This window comes from Peromyscus maniculatus, chromosome 20, assembly GCF_049852395.1.
Source record: "Peromyscus maniculatus bairdii isolate BWxNUB_F1_BW_parent chromosome 20, HU_Pman_BW_mat_3.1, whole genome shotgun sequence".
NCBI lineage: Eukaryota > Metazoa > Chordata > Mammalia > Rodentia > Cricetidae > Peromyscus > Peromyscus maniculatus.
In genome coordinates, this window is record NC_134871.1 from 29,186,971 (window position 1) to 29,205,611 (window position 18,641).

The window sequence follows — 18,641 nt, forward strand, 5'->3', positions numbered from 1 at the left end:
TCCCGCCACTCTACAAAATTAATACAGCTGGATTCCTAGTGGAAAAACTTTTAAAATTCTGTCTTGGAGTTCTTAATTTACTATTCAAGATGTACTGCTAGCTACTATTAGAACTAAGTTGTTTTTTTTTTTTTTTTTTTTAAAGATGAGCTCTGTACTCTTTGGGGTAACAATGGCCCACCGAGGAGGAGTACAGGTCAGCTTTGATTCTCCTGCAGTTTTTCATAGTACAAGACTGTTCCCTCCAAACTATACTGTTTGCAGCCATTATCACCATAGAAAATAGACTTGGGAAGCCATAGACTGTCCCTATTGAATATTTATGAAGCAGTTGTTAGCAGGCATTAGTGGAAGCCAGGCTACTAATCTGCCTGGCCATTTACCATGATCTGGGGGTATGTACAACACCCAAAGAGCCTTAATACAGAGCCAGAAGTGTGAAAATAAACAACAAAAGAAAGCCATGCTTTAGACATTTGACTGTCAATGAGGAGGCATACCTCCATAGTACTAGATTCCTCTTATTTTGTTGTCCAGATAGATGGTGAGAGGAAAAGATGAGACATGTAATGTATGTTTTGCATTTGCACATGGTAGATCTGTAATATCTCCCTAGTTACCATTTACCCTCTGAGTGTTCCACAGTTCATTTAAAATGGTTTCTTCTTGAAGACAGACTACTTAGGTGTACAGAAAAAAAAATGCTATTACAGGTAAATTTGTGTAGCCCCAAATGCAATCAAGTTTTAAAAATATTTCTAATTCATTGAACAGGAGAGTGGGCTTTTTCAAGTGCCAAGCAATTAAAGTCACTTCCTTCACATATCCTTGAGTTTAATGGGAAACCAGTGTGAAATTTAATGCTGCAAGGAGACATGCTCAAGCATTTTGTCTCTCACATCTGAAGGACATGGCAGGCTACAGTTTAGCAGTTTTTCCTTGTACAGTTCTCTAAGCCCATAGAGATGTTTCTTTTTGATAAACACTAACTCTTTTGGTCCAATCTGGTGGTAATTTGTTTAGATAGTAAGAGTAACTAAGCATTGTGACCCATTTGATATTTAAATATTAAGGAATATTATTAACCACTGTCAATGTGTGTTTAGCCTCATTCTCGACATCTTTTTCTCCTATTTCTTCTTTCATCCACTGAATAGTTTGTTCTTCATATAATTATTTCCAATATTAATGAATAAAATAATTAATGTTTGTAGGTACATGTAAAGAGTATTAAATATTTAGATGAAAAAGAGGAAAATGGTCAATATCCTAAATATTATCACTAATCCAAGAGGTAAAGATTAGAGCCAGAAAATACCTGAATGCATGACTAGATTAAGCATCACTTCTATAGGTACTTGATACTTCCTGCATAGTATGGATACAGAATGAAAAATGCTCTAGTTTTTCTTGTTAGGAAGAGAGTTAAGAGAAAAGGCATAGCCCCAGAGAGGATCCCAATAACAGGCATAAACACAATTAAAAAATCTGACATAAATCTTGACTGAAGAACGTGAAAATATAAAATCAGAACTAAATAGTATTAAAAAAACAGAAAAAAAAACCAAGAGAACCCAAGAAATATTCTATTAACAATAAACAAAAGCAACTTATAAGAAAGACTTGTGAGTGAGTAGATGAAGACCTTTATGCTCATTCCCTGTGAAGTTTCTCTTTGGTTAAACACATACATACACACACACACACACACACACACACACACACAAAATCAAAAAGAGTGACTATAGCTCTTTTACAGGGTACATAAACATATTCTTGGGCAAATTATACTCTTGACTTCCAGGACACTTAAAAACACACACTTTGTAAATGACCCCAAGGCATTTACAAATGAACCAAGGCACAGAGAGACACATGCCATGACACAAATGTCACCGTATAAGCCTCTGCAATTGTCACCAGATGTGGCAGGCCAAAGGATGGGAACCACAGCTTCCCATTAACACACAGGCTTCCTGATGATTGATGGGACTGAAGTCTTAGAAAAATGGTTTGATGTGAGGGCACCTTGCTTAATGTGCTACACTAGTTAAATTTCTCATAAATTTGGAGACTAGGAAATCTTTCCATTATTCTTTCAAGAAAAATCAAAGATCTGGAGAGACTGGGTAGGAAGAAAATGAAAGAGAGAAGTGAGATTATGTTGCCATGGGATACATAAACTGTATAAATCACATACACTTGTGTGGTTATATGAACAAAAATTTAAAAAGTATTTGTTCTAAGAAAAGTTGTTTAAGAAAACAAGACAATCTTCTTTCACTCAAAGATATTCTAATCCCCTTGGTCTCTGAATGTTAGTGGTGCCAAAGTGACAATCTCAGTCTAAAGCTGTCGCTTATTGGTGCTGGCTTGATATGGGCAGTTTTGTGCGATTTCATCTCTTGCTCTGAATATTTGAATAGACTGGCTCCTTTATTCATCATGTTCCTATTTCACATGGAAAACAATGTTTACTTCTGAGAAACAAACATTGGAGGTTTGGTAATAAACTTGAATGTTCAAAGAGTGCTCATCCCACCTCTAGATCATAGAAGAGATACGTATGCATTTTACAGGCTCCTTGTCCCCACGGAACACATGTCAGTGCATGCTGTGTGATCTAGAATTAGATGTTGGTTGGGAGAGTCAGTTGAGTCCTCTTCAGTGTTGTTGACCATGCTTTCATGCATTCATGCATACACCCTTCCCCCAACTCCCATCAGCTTATAATCAGTTCTTTTGGGCTGACCAGGAGCTAATTTCAGAGCAAGTAATAGGGATTCCTGATTCAAGTTTCTTCTTAATTGCTTCCTTTTGTGAAGTGTTGCATTATGGTGAAGTGAGTCAGGCTGCTGGTTTAAATCAGGCCACTGAACTAGAAGACCAGTGGCTCAGAGGGAATGCCAGCTTCCACAGCACTCTATTTTATAGCTACAAAGTAAATGTTCTAAAGGTCAGCAAATACCAAAAGGCAAACACATGTTTTGAGATGGTTCATAGAAGAGTTAAGCTGCCTGGTCACACTCTCTACTAGTTCTAAGTACACGAGAGCAAGGCCTCTTCAAATTTTAAAAATATAAAACAACTAACACCCCCAGGGTTCTTTCTGAATATCAACTGTATAGAGCGAAACTGACTTGCAAATACATCGTCACTTGTCAAATGCATTCCATTCTCATGGGAGCTCTGTAAAATACTATTGACATCATCTTGCAGGTCAGGGAATAGCAGCTCCAAGAAGTTGTCTGAAACACTCTGCCAGAAAATGATGAGTCCTGTTCCTCCAACAGGACACTTGTTGCCTCTGTACTGTGAATGGTAGCGAAGTGATTTGCTTAGTTTAGGTGTTTAGGCATGTCTTTGGGACATTCATGACTGTTTTCCCACTCTGCTTTGCTCTTGGGAAGCAGGCACAGAAGTGTAGATGGACGATGTTACCACACAGAACTCTAAGTGTAAACCTATGAAGGGAAAGGAGACAGGAGCAGGAGAGGCGTCTCAACAGTGGGTAAAAAGGTGGCTACTGCATTCATCTGTAGAGGCCCTCTTCCTCTTCCTTTAAAAAGCCACTCACTGACGGTGGCAGTTTGACAAAACAGCTAGTGTCACTATGATTTTGCTAAGCTTGCTGAATGAGATGAACACAGGCTTTTCTGTGCCTAAGAGGCCTGTGCTGTGAGAGGTTCACAGTCATGGTTAAGCCTCAGGGGGTGGCTGAAACGGAGGCAAGAAGGCAGCATGAAAGGAGAGACTGCAATAAGAGGGAGAATGATGTTGTTCGCTTAAATTCTTCCTTATTGTTTCAGATTGTCTGAGCTACAGTTCTGTCACAGAGGGCTGAGGAAGCTTAAACTAACAACAGAAGTTTTGCTTTAATAACTAAACTACTGACAGTGGCTGATTCATGGAGATTTTGTGCTAAGCATTCACCTAAGCTGACCTTTATCTAAAAACATATAAGCTCATAAAGTATTATTAGTGCTATTTTGTGTTTTAAGAGATTGCCGTTCCAAAGGTTAAATGCCTTACCAAGGTCACATAACTAGAAAGCAGCTGAGTGAAATTCTAAGTCAATTTCCTTAATCCAAACTCTAAATGTCTAATTACAGCTTACCCAGTGGTTCTCCATTTTTAGGACATTTCAGAATCCTCTGCCTATCTCCAGAGCCTCCAAGGATGGAGGAATAGGGGATGAGTGCCTGAAGTGTTGTACTTTTCCCTCCTGTGTCGAAGTCCTGCATTAAATCTTTAAGGCTAGAAACTGAATTTTGTGTGTGGTATTGGAGTAAATTGATCTTACATGTTAAGTCTGACTTCTCTACGTACTACCTTTTTGAGTTTTCACAAAGGAAACTCTCTGAGCCCCAGTGGCTTCATTTGAAAATTAAAAAATAATTCTCTACATTTCAGAAGGTTGTCATGAAATAATGTATGTAAGGCATCTAGCATAATATTTGACTCCCTCTCTCCCTCCCTGTCTCTCTCCCCTGCTCCAGTTTTCTGGAATAAATAAATGACACAGTGAAATGGTTGGAGTCAGTGAAGATTCAAATGAATCTAGATCCAAAGTCATTGTAAACTTCATACTGACTCATATTTGTAATCTCTTTCAGATGCCATAAATAAAAAAATCATTTTAACTCAAGCAATCAGCAATTCCAGATACAAAACCAAAACTAACGTTCAGATAATAACACCACAGGTTCACTGAAATTTGTACTCCTCTGGTAGAAGAACCATACCAAAGAAAAAAGGACCCCAATTGTTTCCCATAATTGTTATGCCGCTGTTTTTGTTGTTCTTTTTTTGAGACTGTCATGTGTGCATTCGGGACAAAGCAGTGATTAGGATATTCAATGGAACATTAAGATTTGGGGCAAGAGACAAAGCAAATTCAGATGTAACAACAACAAGCTTAAGTACAGCCTTTTAGTCTTGAACTTAAATTGAAAGATGGATTACTAATAGAATTCCTCTTTTGAGAAAAAAAAGTATAATTCATTGTCTGGCTACTGAAAGGACTTAGAGACACCAGGCATTCTTGGTAGCAACAAACACACATGAAGCTTGGTCTGGGGCTCTAAACACCGTGACCTTGTAAAGGTAGTGGACTCATTGAAGAAATGGCTGATCCCAGATCTGGGGCAAGAAATGTACAAGGTGGCCTGGTGTATTTGTAAATTTATAAATCAGGAATGTTCCTAGTAACTGTAAGGCTCGTGCTAAAAGCACCCAGGAGGCAGTCAAAGAGGCTTCTACTGTTCAAATGTGTTCAGGCATCAATAAAAATAATTTCATGACAGAATGAAACATACCAAATGTTATGAAATTCATCAGTTAATAATGATACAAAACAAGTAAATTCACCATCTTTGGAAGACACTAGGGAATAAACTGATGGGTTTTTAAATATGTAAATAAAGGAAAGAATGAATGATGAATCCTTCCTTTCTTATAAAGAGTATCTTGGGGTTACAAAAGGAAAAGGCCATTTTTTATAGAAGTATGTTAAATAGTTTTAAACAAGGAATAAAGGAACTAAAATACATTAGTTAGAACATGCTCCAATAAAATGTATATGGGATATAAATATATGAGAGAAAATGTATATGAAGGTCTAGCTTATCTATCTATCTGTCTGTCTGTCTGTCTGTCTATCTGAGAGTAACTTATATCTACATATAGATGCTGGGGAGAGGGAGAGAGAGGATATCTGATGTTCCTCCTAATGTGAGTAAGCAGAAGCACCTCGTACATCTATCTCACCATTTAAAATTAGACTCAAATCAGAACAAGCTGCTTGATTCAATGACCATTTTGCAAGAAATTTGGATAGAGAAGCACAGTCAATAATGTCATGTCATTGCAATCAGGACAAATCCCTAGGCTTCTGAAATGAATAAGTGCAATGAAAAAATCAGATAAAGGTAGAACCTAAGGATTATAAGAGCTTTCATAGACATACCAGCCAGTTGTATTGTTTGGACCTTTTGAAATCTTGGTTCAAACCAGAATACAGTTTTTATTCTTTTAAGTTCAATGGAAGTGAGTTTAATTAGAAAAATCTGGAAATTAGCTATATAATTGAATATGATAGCAAGAAATTGTTCTAAAATATTTTAGGTGGAAAATGGTATAGTGATATTGTTGTGTATATGAGTCTTTACTTCTGAGAGATATAAATTATTTACAAATGGAGTGATGCTATGCTGGAGACTTGCTTAAAAACAAGTGGTGTAGAAGGTCTAATTGTGGATGGAATGACCTAAGAGCATCCATAAGTAAAACTGTTCCTACACTGAGTTATAAGTACGTGGGGGGTATATTGGGCTGTTTTCTATTTCCGTAGTTGTGTGACATTTTCTGTGGTGACATATTGACAGTGGTGTGGATTGAGTCCAGTGTTGTGCACTGTTAAGCAGACACTCTACCACTTAGCTATAGCTCCAGCCCTGTAATAACATTTTTCTTATAAGGAATAGCATTATTTACAGTCGTAGGCTATAATAAAAAAAACAGATCAAACTGAATTTACACTCCTCACTCCCTTAATATAAGACTAGAAATTGATTCCATTGGCTTTCAGATCGTTTCATATTTTTCCTTATAAACTTAAATGTAGCTTTATTTAGTGTTCCACAATGAGGCCATTTTTCTTATTTTCATGATTATGTAAACCAAATCAGTTTGGTTCTCAGTTGTGAACCCCTGGAGAAAAAAGGCTATTTCTTACTTTTGTACTCTCCATAATTCATACATAATACAGCTACCTATTGAATGCAGCAATTATATAGAGGCCCAAGCTTATGATGGATTTTCTTAATGAATTTTCAACTTTACCATGGTGAGAAAGTGATATGCACTTGGAAGAAACTGTACTTTGAAGTGTGATCTTTTTTCGCCAATATGCCACTCTACACCATCTGGAGATGCTGAATCCAAGCACCAGGAAGCCACAGTTCCACTTAACCAGTTGGTCATAGGGGAAGTGGCCCATGCAGTAGTGTTACTAGGACATAATTTTTGATAGGTAGGTTATTGAATTATGCATTTGTGACTTAAAATATCTTACCTTACAGTGAGTTTATTGGAACATAACCCCACTGTTAGTCAAGTATAATGTACAACAAACTGAGAGTCAAATGTATAGGAAGGAGATCCTAGAAGAGCCAATCTTGAGCCCATTAGAGGGGCATCTAAGAAAGCAAAGCCTTTCCAGGCTACGTTATGTGAAGGCATGGAAGACAGCAGTGAGAGAAACAGACAACATAGTATTCATGGGTCATTCTGATGTACAAAACAGAACAATCCTATAACAATTAAAGCGAGTGTTCTTAACCTTTTGCTTCTTCCTCAAGCTCCCGTTTCATTCCATAGTTCTCACACTGTGCCTCCTACTGAGCATGATCTGGGCACCCCTAGCATGAGCTCTCTGGACTCGTACACTTTTCACCAAGCAGTCTCCTGCTGAAGACTTCTGACCTCTTGGCATCATCAGTGAGAGTTTTTGACCTCAAACATGGCCCTTGTTCATCTGCCTGGACACACCCAACTGTTCTCACTGCCTACAAGTACATGGATGAGTCTCCCAGAGCAGCCTTTCTCCTGACTTCTACCTGCCTGGCTTCTACTATTTCCTCACCAGGAATGTCCTTCTTTACTTTTTCTGTCTAGTCTAATGCTACGTGGCTTTCATCATCAAGGTTCAGCTCCCCTCTTGCAGCGTTTTCCTGTGTTCTGTCCTACAACTCTGGCAGGTAGTTCACACGTGTTACTTATTGTCACATTGCACAAAACACCTGCCTTTTACTGTTACTTAACTTTTCTTGTGCTCTGTGTTCATTTTCAGATCAATATTTCTAATCATTAAACTTTTTATGTTCCAGGTAATATTGGGCACTGTGTGTATATAAAGAACAAAGTACTTTCTTGACCCCTAGTCTAGTTAAGGAGACAAAATACAAAGCACATTAACTTTAAAGTAAAAGTTTGTATTTTAGTTTTAAATGACCATTCCAGGCAACACTTCATAAGTCAGTATGTGACAAACTGAACCACCCCTGCAATGTAGAAAGCCACTCTTTGCCTAATCTGCAATCAGCATGGGTGGCTTGGGGACCACGGGCCTGGGGACTAGGAGGCTTATGCTGGAGTTGAAGCAAATATGCTGTAAAGGAGAAGCACATAAGAAGCTCACTTATTTTGAGCTTGATGAACAACTTGAGATACGGAAGTGGGTGCTGAACAAATCTATTTAGAAGCCAGTAGTCAAGGTATGGTAACGGGAGAGTTCTGACTCATCCAAGCTAAGGAGGTACAAGGTAGCCACTAACTACACATGTTTATAACCCTGCTGCTGTCCAGTATTTTTTTTTCACTATTTTTGATGTAGTTCTTTGTAACATTCTATTCCCTCCCAGTGCCACTCCCTTCATTGAGTCTTCAAGGGAACAGATCTAGCTGGCTGTATTCAGGTATACAGTACCTGGCTTATGCTATTTAAGACATGCTGACCGAATAAAATTTTCACAGCTCTTTACACAAGGAACTGAGAACTCCTGCCACAAATCAGAGAGCTCCCTTCTAATGTTCTCAGAGAGGAGAAAACTCCTCAGCTTGGAACACTGACTTCTTTGAATACCACTGAACAGACTCTTTTTACCACAGGAGGAAATCTCCCATTTAGGGACAGTAGGGGATACAGAACTGCTGGGGTACTACATTCCATTTGGTGATGAGAAAACATGTATCCTTGATCGAGATGATGAATCTTATACCTATTTTATATGAGCTTGTATCCTTGATGACTGCTTTCTTAAAACATTTTAGAAGAAAGACATTTGGAAATGTCAAAATAAAAAGTTTTAGTTTAGTTCTGTTTTCATGCAAGACACTAGACAATAATAAACAAGACTAAAATATGCAAAATTCTGAATAATATGTATATTTGGTATCTCAGTGGAGACAGAGATGAGAGAAACTAATACATGAATCATTTAAAACAATGCAATGTGTAATGGAAGAAGCCCATGCAATAAATCCATATTGTTTGTCACTGAGGTGGGTAGCACATTTTAGTTAACAAACTTCTCTCACGGTATTTTATTTGGAGATGGACAGACATTATTCCCATAGAGCCTGACATTATTTATGGACCAAATTTATTTAGCATTAGACTCATGAACACTGCAGTGAGGGGCAGACACTTCTCAGGCATGGGAATTCTAGGCATTTAAGAGACTCGCAATCATAAGAGCAGAACACACATCATAAGGAGAAGGGAGCTTGGGTTGGTGAACACACTCGAGTGACAGCTCTCCAAGCTACAGGAGATGAGAGAAAGCTTGAACAGGGGAAGTGTGAAGAGCCGAACCATGGAGTTAGCTGTGTATAAGGAACAGGGGAGGTCCAGGTACACAGGAGCTTGGGAACGGAAGGTGGTTCCAGGAATTCCAGTTTGCCTGGACACTAGGAGATACACAGAAAAGCACGGAGGAACCACACAAGACAAGGGGTAGAACAGGAGGGGCTTTCCATTCCGGGGTGAGTAGACACTTGGTTATGTGTAACGGCTAGAGACTGGACAGACACTGAGGATTCACATAAAGAGGGATGACCAGATAGCATAGCTTCTTTTAACTGTTTACTCAATGGAAATCCTCATCTTCTTAAATTTCCTTACACATCAGGAAGCTTTTCAGTGAATACCAAAAAGGATCCCACTTATGCCAGGAAGCAATATTTGATCAATGTTCACCAATCTTGGTGATATAATTTAGCCAGACAGAGGTCACATTTTTTTTTTATCAGTGAGATGGAAGGAAGCCTATTTTATTAATTCTTGAAAGAGTTCCTAACTCTAAAAAGGGGATATAAATTATAGAGAGCCTCTCTTCCATGACTGTACATTGTGGAAAATCTGCTGCTTTGAACAACCGTGGCATGCCAAGGAGGGTGGGGTGAAACATGGAAAGGCCTGAGACGCTTGGTGTGGCTGAAAACTAAAGTGAGCACTCAGCTAGGCCGGGGCAGAGCTCAAAGGCGAGGCACGTGTGCAAGGCCCTGGGTTTCATTCCCAGTACTACAAAGGTGGAAAAAATGGGCAAAAGCAAAAGCTCTCTGTAAGCGCTTACTCTGGGTTTCTTTGTAAAGACACTCTTACTGCCCTTCTGACTTGGATCTTTTGTTTTATTTTTCAGATAAAAGTGTCTTGATTGTTAGGTAGATTTTTAATTTAGAAAGTCCACAATGGAGTCAGGGACCTGATTAGGGGGGATGGGAACTCAGAATGCAGGTGAGCATGGTTGAATGAGGCCTGGGAATGAGCAAGTTCTGTTGAGACAAAGTCTATGGTGAGAGGAGGAGCTGAGGAAGAGGCTTTAGGAACTGGGAACAATTAGTGGACAGAGTTTGAACTGTGAGTTGGTATGGTCTGGATTGTGTTGAGGTTGGGGCTGTGATGTCAGTCTGTAAGGGAGGGGGCCGTGGGGGTAAACACGTGGGGGTGCTAGAGATGTGCTAACCAAGGCTCACTGACTAGACAGCATGGTGCACAAGTGAATAGATCTTGTGTATATGCGTCTCTGACTCCCCAGTGTCACAGCAGATGACTAGTCAGGATACTGGGTAACAAATGAGCAATCTTTAGAAAGGGAACCATATCTTTCACTCATATAGTTAGAAGCTGTGATGCAGAGCACACACTCAGGGCCTGTAATTCTTTCCAGAACACTACAATTAGGATCCTGTAGCAGAGGAAGAAATTTATTGGGAGATATGGCATAAGAGCAGCTTCATCTAATTTTTTCATCAGGTGTGAGTGTGTGTGTATTTCTTTTTTTAAGGATGTATTTAAGCATCTGAGACCATATGCTTCAGCACTGAGACATCAGAACAACAACAACAACAACAACCAAGATCCTCATCACTTCACCCTCATCACTTCACCCTAAGCCAAAACCCACACTGAGAACATCAAGCAATTATTCAATATTCAAAGTCTATATGGTACTAACTGAGAGCAGTTTAGAGCCTGAGGTCATTGAAATGTCACTCTTATACTGTCCTTGAAAGAGTGGGAACAGGTGTACTAGAAGACATGTTTATAAGCATCTTTACTGGTGTACTGTAAGGTAAGTTTATAAATGTTGGAGATATTGTTGGCTGTAGAGAAGTCGCAGTCTGCCATGGCCTGGCATCTTATCTTAATAGCTCGGCAACACGGAGCTCCCTCTCTAAGCAAAGCTTCCCGCTCTCCCTGCCCTTATCTGGAGAATGTCCCTGGGCCTGGAGAACTGACCTTATCTAAAAACTCTCTAAAACCAGATGCCTGATTCATCTTTAGCTTGACCTTTCACTCAGATCCCTGTTGAGAAGGTTTGTGCTAGGGACTTTGCTATAGGACCCTGCTGCCACAGACTAAGCCTTGTGATAGGAGTGTGCCACTTTATGCAAATTAGGGTTTGTCCCCAGGTTCCCCAATCCTTTATATTCCTTATACTCTGGAATAAAATCGAGCTGACTCACCAAAATCTGTCTCCCAGAGGGCTGTCTCTGTTGTGCTCATGGGCCACTAAAGCTTTCTGTCACCCTATCTTCCTTTTCACACTCTGGGCCTGGTGGCCAACAGGCCCAGAGGGGAAAGAGGACCCCCACATATAAACATCTCTCCATTTCTTTCCATGTAAGAGAAATGAGCCTACTTGTTTCAGGCTAATGTATGTATTTTCTTCAAATATTTTAAACTTTTGGGGATTGTTTTGTCAACATCTTTTATTTTCTCCATATTCTTACTATAAGAGAATAAACATTTACCAGGCAAACAATGATCTTTAATGTTTTAGTTTCTTCTCCCAGGTCATAATGACAAGAATTCAAATATTTTCCCCAATTAAATTAAAAGCTATAGAAGATGTTTAAAAAATAGAAAGAATTGACCTTAAAGTTGAAGAAACGGGTCAGTGACCTATAAGAAGCAGGATGCACCCAAACTTCTAATAACCCACAAACAAGGCCATATGTGCAACTAAAGGACCAGGCTGTGGGTGAATACCACAGTGCTGCAGAAAATCAGAGGGCCACAGAATGCTATGGTCTGAGGTATGATTTGTGAGCACAAGACTGTGCTGAAGGGGAGGAAGAGCAGAGATGTTGGTGGAGGCAGGGGGATGCCTGGGGTCTGAGATCTCAAGGGAAGAGCTTTAGCAGGAAAGTACACCCCAAACACTGTATTAAATCTCTTTCTACTTGAAATATTCTATTTCTGCTGCTAATTCATTGTCCTGTTGGATTATAATCCATTACAGATTTCATCTTGCTCAGTAGGACTTGCTCTCTCCTCTCCCAAAGATGACATTTTCATAAACTGACTTACTTGTCTTCAATAATTAGTGAAAATCATACTGAATTTAATTCAATCTGTGCTCTCAATTACTATTTTTTTCTATTAAGCATACATGAAACACTCAAGAAAAACTGAGGCCCAGACATCAGATAATGGATATTTAACAGGTTTAGAAGACAAGAAGGGATCCATAAGTGTTTATTTGATCAATAGAAGAACCGAGAGAAGAAGAAAAATAGAGCTTTGATATGCAGTAATGCAAAGCATTGTTTAAACAGTATTTTGAATCCTCGCCTTAGGGCAGGTGGGTATCAGGTACCATGGCTTCAGGAACACATACTGCACATGTAATAGACACAACGTATACTTCCATTTTCCTTCAGATCAATTATGATTGTTGTCTTTTTCTGAAGTTCTGGAATGTTTCAATATCCCAAATGTTACAGTACCATCATCTCTTCCAGGAATAACCCAAATTTGAAACAACAAAAGATAGCTTAGGGCCAGCAAGATGATTCATTGGGTAAAGGTACCTGCAGCATTCTGATGTCCTGCATTCAGTCTCTGGTACCTACAGGATGGGAGGAAAGAACTAATTCCCAGAAAGTTGTCCTTTGATGTGTGCCTTTGTATATATACAAACACACAGACACATACACACACATACACAAGCATACACACATGCACATACACATGTACACATGCACACACACAGGAACACACATACACAGCAACACACATACACAGTAACACACACACACACAAACAGGTAACAATATTTGTTTTAAAGATATCTTCATGGTAGCAATGGACAGGTGTCAACCCTGTGCTTCCATCTCACAATCCTGTAAAGGAACAGCAAAGAATATAGGAAAACATTCACAGTCATCCAAAATGAAATACTGACTGTACAGAAAACCTGCTGACCTGGATGAGGAAGGAGAACAAGGACTGTGAGGAGAAACAAGCACTTATTTACAATAACAAACTCCTTTCTCCCTGAAGTAATGAGTTGAAATCCTTTGCATAAGCAAAAGCTGAACAAGACAAACATTTTAGACACTGTCCAGACTCTTCTGTGTTGCTGCATGGTGTGGGGAAAAGGCCAGCAGCCTGGACATCAAAAGCAGGTTGACTTTGACTTGTGCAAGTCATATAATATCTCTGAGTCTATTTCCCCATCTTTAAAATAAGGGTAAATTGTACCAACTTCCAAAGGATGGTCTCAGATTAAAGCCAGCATTTTAAAGGAAGTTTGACTGGGGGCCTCATGAATGGTGGAAGGTCAGTAAAGTGCAGCTTACTAATTCTGCAACCCAAACAGGCACAGATTTCTCATTCCCCTCTGCTGTGTGAAAAATCAAACCTGATCTGCTGAGGCCAAGAGGGATGGTAACTCATTACCTTACATGATGGTAATCAATCTACCTGTTCATTTTATGCAGATCAAGTCCTATGGGACATAGACATGGGAAGGAATAAGGTGACAGGCTCTTGTGATCAAACACAGCAAAGCAAATTGGTGCAGGGGGTGGTATAAGGTTTTTATTCCTCAATTCTGCTGTAGATTTTAGCTCCTCCTGCCTCTTTGGCCACTGCTGGTCAGTCTCCAGTCCACTTCACTCCGACCCACTAGCCTTTTCCTCACAGCAGCTGACTTAGTGATTCCCAAAAGAAGGCTCAGTGATAAAATGCAAAATTTGATCAAACGATCCCATGCCACTCAAAGCACAAGCTTTCGTCCCTATATTTTGACATCCACAGATCATATATATAATGTTTTGGATATGTCGAATAATTGTGCACCATTCTAAATGGAAATATGGATTTCAGAGAATTTGAAGTTTTTGTTAAAATATGCACAGGACAAATGGACAGAATTTGAATCTTCCATTATAACAAAGAAAAGACCTAATTTTTAGTTATGGATATTAGTGTAAATTTCCAAACCTAAAACATGACTTTAAAATCCACAATATCTCAAGAACAGACTTTCTTTAAAATGCGAATCTGTGTAGCTGTTGGTGAAATCTGTTTGTAAGCAGGAAACACAGTGGCAGAAGTGGACCTGGAGAGCCTATCTTTGTACATATGTCATGTGAGAGTTCTGGAAACAGTAATGTTAAATAGCTAAAAGGCTAGGCTTTCCATTTATGTAATGCAAATGCAGAACAATTTGCAGATGGATATCTGGATAGTCCTTTTTATTGTGGATATAATGGTATTGGAGGCACAATGTAGGTTCATAAACAATACCAATAAGTCTTTGCATGGGTGGTCTTGGGCAAATTTGTATAGCAGCACAAATTTATATTCTTGAAATCTGTTCCCATCTCTGTTCCTATAACTCCTAGGTGTATTTGCATTTCATAATTTCATTTCTATCCCTGGCCTAAGAGTTCTGTTTAGGAGAGTCATACCACAAATCACCAATCAGGGTAAGTCAGTTTATGCCCAATCTATGGTGTGTGTGTGTGTATGTGTGTGTGGTCATGCTTGTGCTATAGTGTTCCTGTCAAAGTCAGAGATGAGAGTTAGTTCTCCCTTCTACCATCTGGGTCCTGGAGATCAAACTCATGTTTGAAATCCCGATAGCAGGTGACTTTTCCCACTGAGCCATCTTCTCAGCCCTATGTCTGAACTCTTATCAAACACAATTATAAGGAAGCATCCCACCCTCAAAGAGTGACTCTTTCATTGTAACAGTTCAGATACAACAGTGTGTGGGTATAGCACATCAAAGTCAGTGAGGGTCCCTAGTAGAGGCTAGAACAGAAGGAGTTGTCAGCACTGACTGCCTTCTACTTTATTTCTCAAAGTTTGGTTGTGAAATCATCAAACATATCCTTAAAAACAAATCAAAATCAACAGCAGATTAGGCTGAATTCTGGAATCATTCACTGCAGATCTTGGAGAGGGAAGAGCAGAGGAGAAGCAAATGCAGAGTACGTACCATTATCCCAACTGTGGGAATAACCAGAGTAGACCTCAGTGACAAAGACACAGGATGTGCATGCGTGGTCTGCCAGTAACTACTGGGACATTTAAATAGAGATTTTATTTGAACTGGTGACAGCATGCAGGACATCATCTTCACTTTTGGTCTTACCAGGCACTCCAGCTTGGATCCAGAAGTTAATATCTGTTCCTTCTCCATCACTAAAGACGTTGGTGACATTGAGGGGCTGCAGCAGACTCATGATCTCCTTCATGATAGCCCTGGCCTTGTCACTGCCGGTGAACTGCAGCCCAGTGGGTAAGTAGGTTCCAGAGTCAGACTCCATCACCAGACTATAGTTGGAAACATTTGCCTAAATAAAATTTAAAAAGAGATAAATGTTTGATTCCCATCTACTGCTTCTGTGCTATCAAATAATTCACCTCCTAACAAATTGTTATCAAAATAATATTGCTCTGCCCTGATCAATATCTACTCTGTGTATTTCCTGATAGTTCTAACAGGTACAATTTCCCATCCTGGGGTTTGCCAAACCAAAGAGTTAACTGGAAAGTTACAAAAAAAATGTAATGGAGGGAATATAATAGAACTGCACATTATTTTTATAGCAATAATAGTTTTTGAACCACTTTGCTTATGGCACGACTGTATTAGAATGTGCTATGTACTCTGCAGGAGAAGTAAAGGAATCATCCATCTTGCCCAGCTATGTACCTTGTAAGCTAAAGAATAGTTGCTCTAGCAAGACATGCTCACTGGTGCAACTGTGACACAATGTCATGAGAATAACCAGCCATTTTCACCTTCTGGTTGGATTTAAGTCCTGCTCCAGAAGATGAAACCCAGGCTTGGTGCCGTTATCAGGCCAAGAACCTATGGCTAGACAAGTCACAGTTCTAGGGAAGAAACTAATACTATTATGCTGTTAAATGGACATGGTATTAGACTGACTTCTAATGACTTATCGTTATACCCATAGATTAATGCATCTTTCACTCCTCGTCAAAGAAGCTTCTATTCGCACTGGATGGAGATTAACACAGAAAGCAGCAACGGGCCAGGAGCAGAAGATAAAATATTTCAGAATTTTCAGTCCTAACTTGAATATTCCGCACCTCATCCTCCCAAAAGTTAGAGGTTTTGCCAAAGAAGGGGCAGAAAATCTCTAAGAGCTAGAGGTGGTGGATGACTACAGGAGACAGTGTCTTCTGGACAGAGCAGGGTAGCAGTACACAAAAACACACAGCTGTTGTGACATGTGTAAGCTCAAGTCAGATCAAATCTCAGCACAAATGAGGGGTTAGGCACAAAATTCTACCTCTAGCTTGGAGTGATTGGCAATTGTGAACTGCTGGAAAAGAAACGGTCAGTTTTCTGTGGGGGTACAGCCCCTAGTGCGCTGACCACGCTCCTGTGGAAGGCTCCACATTCAAGCATATATGGGCAGCACAAATTAGTCTTGATGGAGAAAAACAGAAGACACAAAGTTAGGGGTGATGGATCTGAAAAGAGTTTGGGAGGGGTGAATATGATCAAAAGACACTGCACACAATTCTAAAACAAGTAATACTGTTTTTTAAAAAATGAGGTTAACTAAGCAGGATCCTACTCATAGCTGTGTCTTCATTTAATTTTCAGTGAAAGGTCCAAGGTAGTTATAATAACTGCAGCTATCTTTGCTCTCAGCTGTAGCTACTGCCAATTGATGCCATCATTTGAATTACTAATGTGCAGCATATTCATACTTATACCCTATATGAAGGGCTCATATAACTGAATATTGATGCAAGGTCAGCAGATAGATGTGTAATCTGGCATTCTTAATATTTTCCTCTGTTCTACCTCTACTCCAAACACTGTAGGAAGGAGAAAAGTAAAACTATAATATATCTTGTAAATGAAGATATAATTGGGCAATCTTATATGTGAAGGATCCCAAGTTGCAGACAGATGCTGTGTTTTCAACAATAAAGGCAGGTGAAACACTCTTAACTACATGCTGCTTAGGTTAAAAGTGGAGCTAGTTGGCAGTTTAGTGGCCATACCTGACACTGAAGAGAAGTGTGGGATCATTATATTTTATTCCTTATACAGCAACTGGCACTCCTGACTACCAAGGAGAATGACTAGTCACCCCATCTCTCCTTATGTCAACACACCTTGAACCTTGCCTTCTCTGTCTTCAGGATGTGACAAATGCTTTTACCTAAGTTTGAGTATGAACTTGTAGCCTTTTTAAAACCAAAGTAAAAGTGGTTGCATGAATCTAACTTACCAGGGCTTCTAACACATCTCCTAAGTGCTTTCTCAGTTTCTTGAATTGCGAAAGAGTAGAAATCCCAGAGACAGGGACTTTGCACTGTCACTGTGCAATGGCAGGATGGATGGGGTGCTCAAAACATACTGTAAACAAAGGAGCTTCTAGAGATGCACGAGTTGTGACGAGGAGAGATGAAGAGCCTAGGCTTTGGAATTATCCAGTCTGAGTTGGATCCCCATGCTTAACAATCTTTAGCTGTGTGCCTTTCCTTTTGATGTAAACTCCCAGTTTATTCTTCCATGAAATGGGGATGGTAAATCACACCTAGTCCATAGAGACTGGAGAAGCTGCAGTTTGGACCTAGGTATATGGGACATTTGATAAACAGCAACATCACTGGTTTTACTGGTTTTTCTCTTTTTAGTATTGAGCAACTCAGATTGTCAAGGATGGTGCCAGGGTAACGTGTCCTGTTCACTGATTATGATGAAAGGAAATAGGTGTGCAGCACTTCCTCCAAGCCAGGCTTTGTAGGGAATGCTTTACCACTCATCCCATGGGCTGCTAAGATAAGCTAGTATAGTTTTCGTACAAGTGCATACAAGCCTCTGAGGCTGAGTCAGCTTACCAAACTTCCTCAAAGTTACCTGGCTAGCCATAGAGAAAAGTGTGTGGTACGAATACAGCCCAGTTCTGCCTTTCATCACTTTGTGTCCCATCTCCAGATGGCCACTTCTAATTTTCAAGCCACAGGTCTTTCAGTCAGAGATACAAAGAGTACAGTCAAACAAATGAATATATTTTAATTTTTATACAATCACAATTCAGTATACTCAGAATTTATTATTTCTGCTAATAAAGTAATTTAAATAAGCACAGAGAGGAGTGAAAACACAAATAAAACATCTTGCTACATAATTTCCTTCCAATTAGGAATCAAAGCCTAAAACAATAAAACTTCCCTTCAAACCAAATAAAACAGGATGTGTACAGACACCAGCAAACCAGAGTCCCTGGTGTAGATAGAGATGCTTGATTTCCATCCATATATGGTTCCATTAGCTGCTGCTAACTTG

The 18,641-nt window shown here is 39.5% G+C and overlaps 1 protein-coding gene and 1 long non-coding RNA gene across 7 annotated transcripts in view; one reads left to right on the forward strand and one right to left on the reverse strand.

Annotated features, from left to right (window-relative positions):
- The window catches only part of LOC143269745 (uncharacterized), a 40,181-nt gene extending 24,720 nt beyond the window's left edge, over positions 1 to 15,461 (forward strand). Inside the window, exon 5 of one of the 2 annotated variants that reach the window (XR_013046398.1) lies at positions 14,744 to 15,461. This is a non-coding gene — a long non-coding RNA (uncharacterized LOC143269745). Of the gene's footprint in view, positions 1 to 10,847; positions 12,573 to 14,743 lie in introns of those variants that run through there. The other variant, XR_013046397.1, reaches the window with a different exon arrangement.
- Positions 1 to 18,641, reverse strand: part of Cpq (carboxypeptidase Q) — a 429,601-nt gene that overhangs the window by 55,969 nt on the left and 354,991 nt on the right. For 4 of the 5 annotated variants that reach the window (XM_042264686.2, XM_076555949.1, XM_076555948.1 and 1 more), the window contains one exon: positions 15,456 to 15,657. In XM_042264686.2, the coding sequence (XP_042120620.2) occupies positions 15,456 to 15,657 (202 nt within the window). Of the gene's footprint in view, positions 1 to 12,514; positions 12,918 to 15,455; positions 15,658 to 18,641 lie in introns of those variants that run through there. The other variant, XM_076555952.1, reaches the window with a different exon arrangement.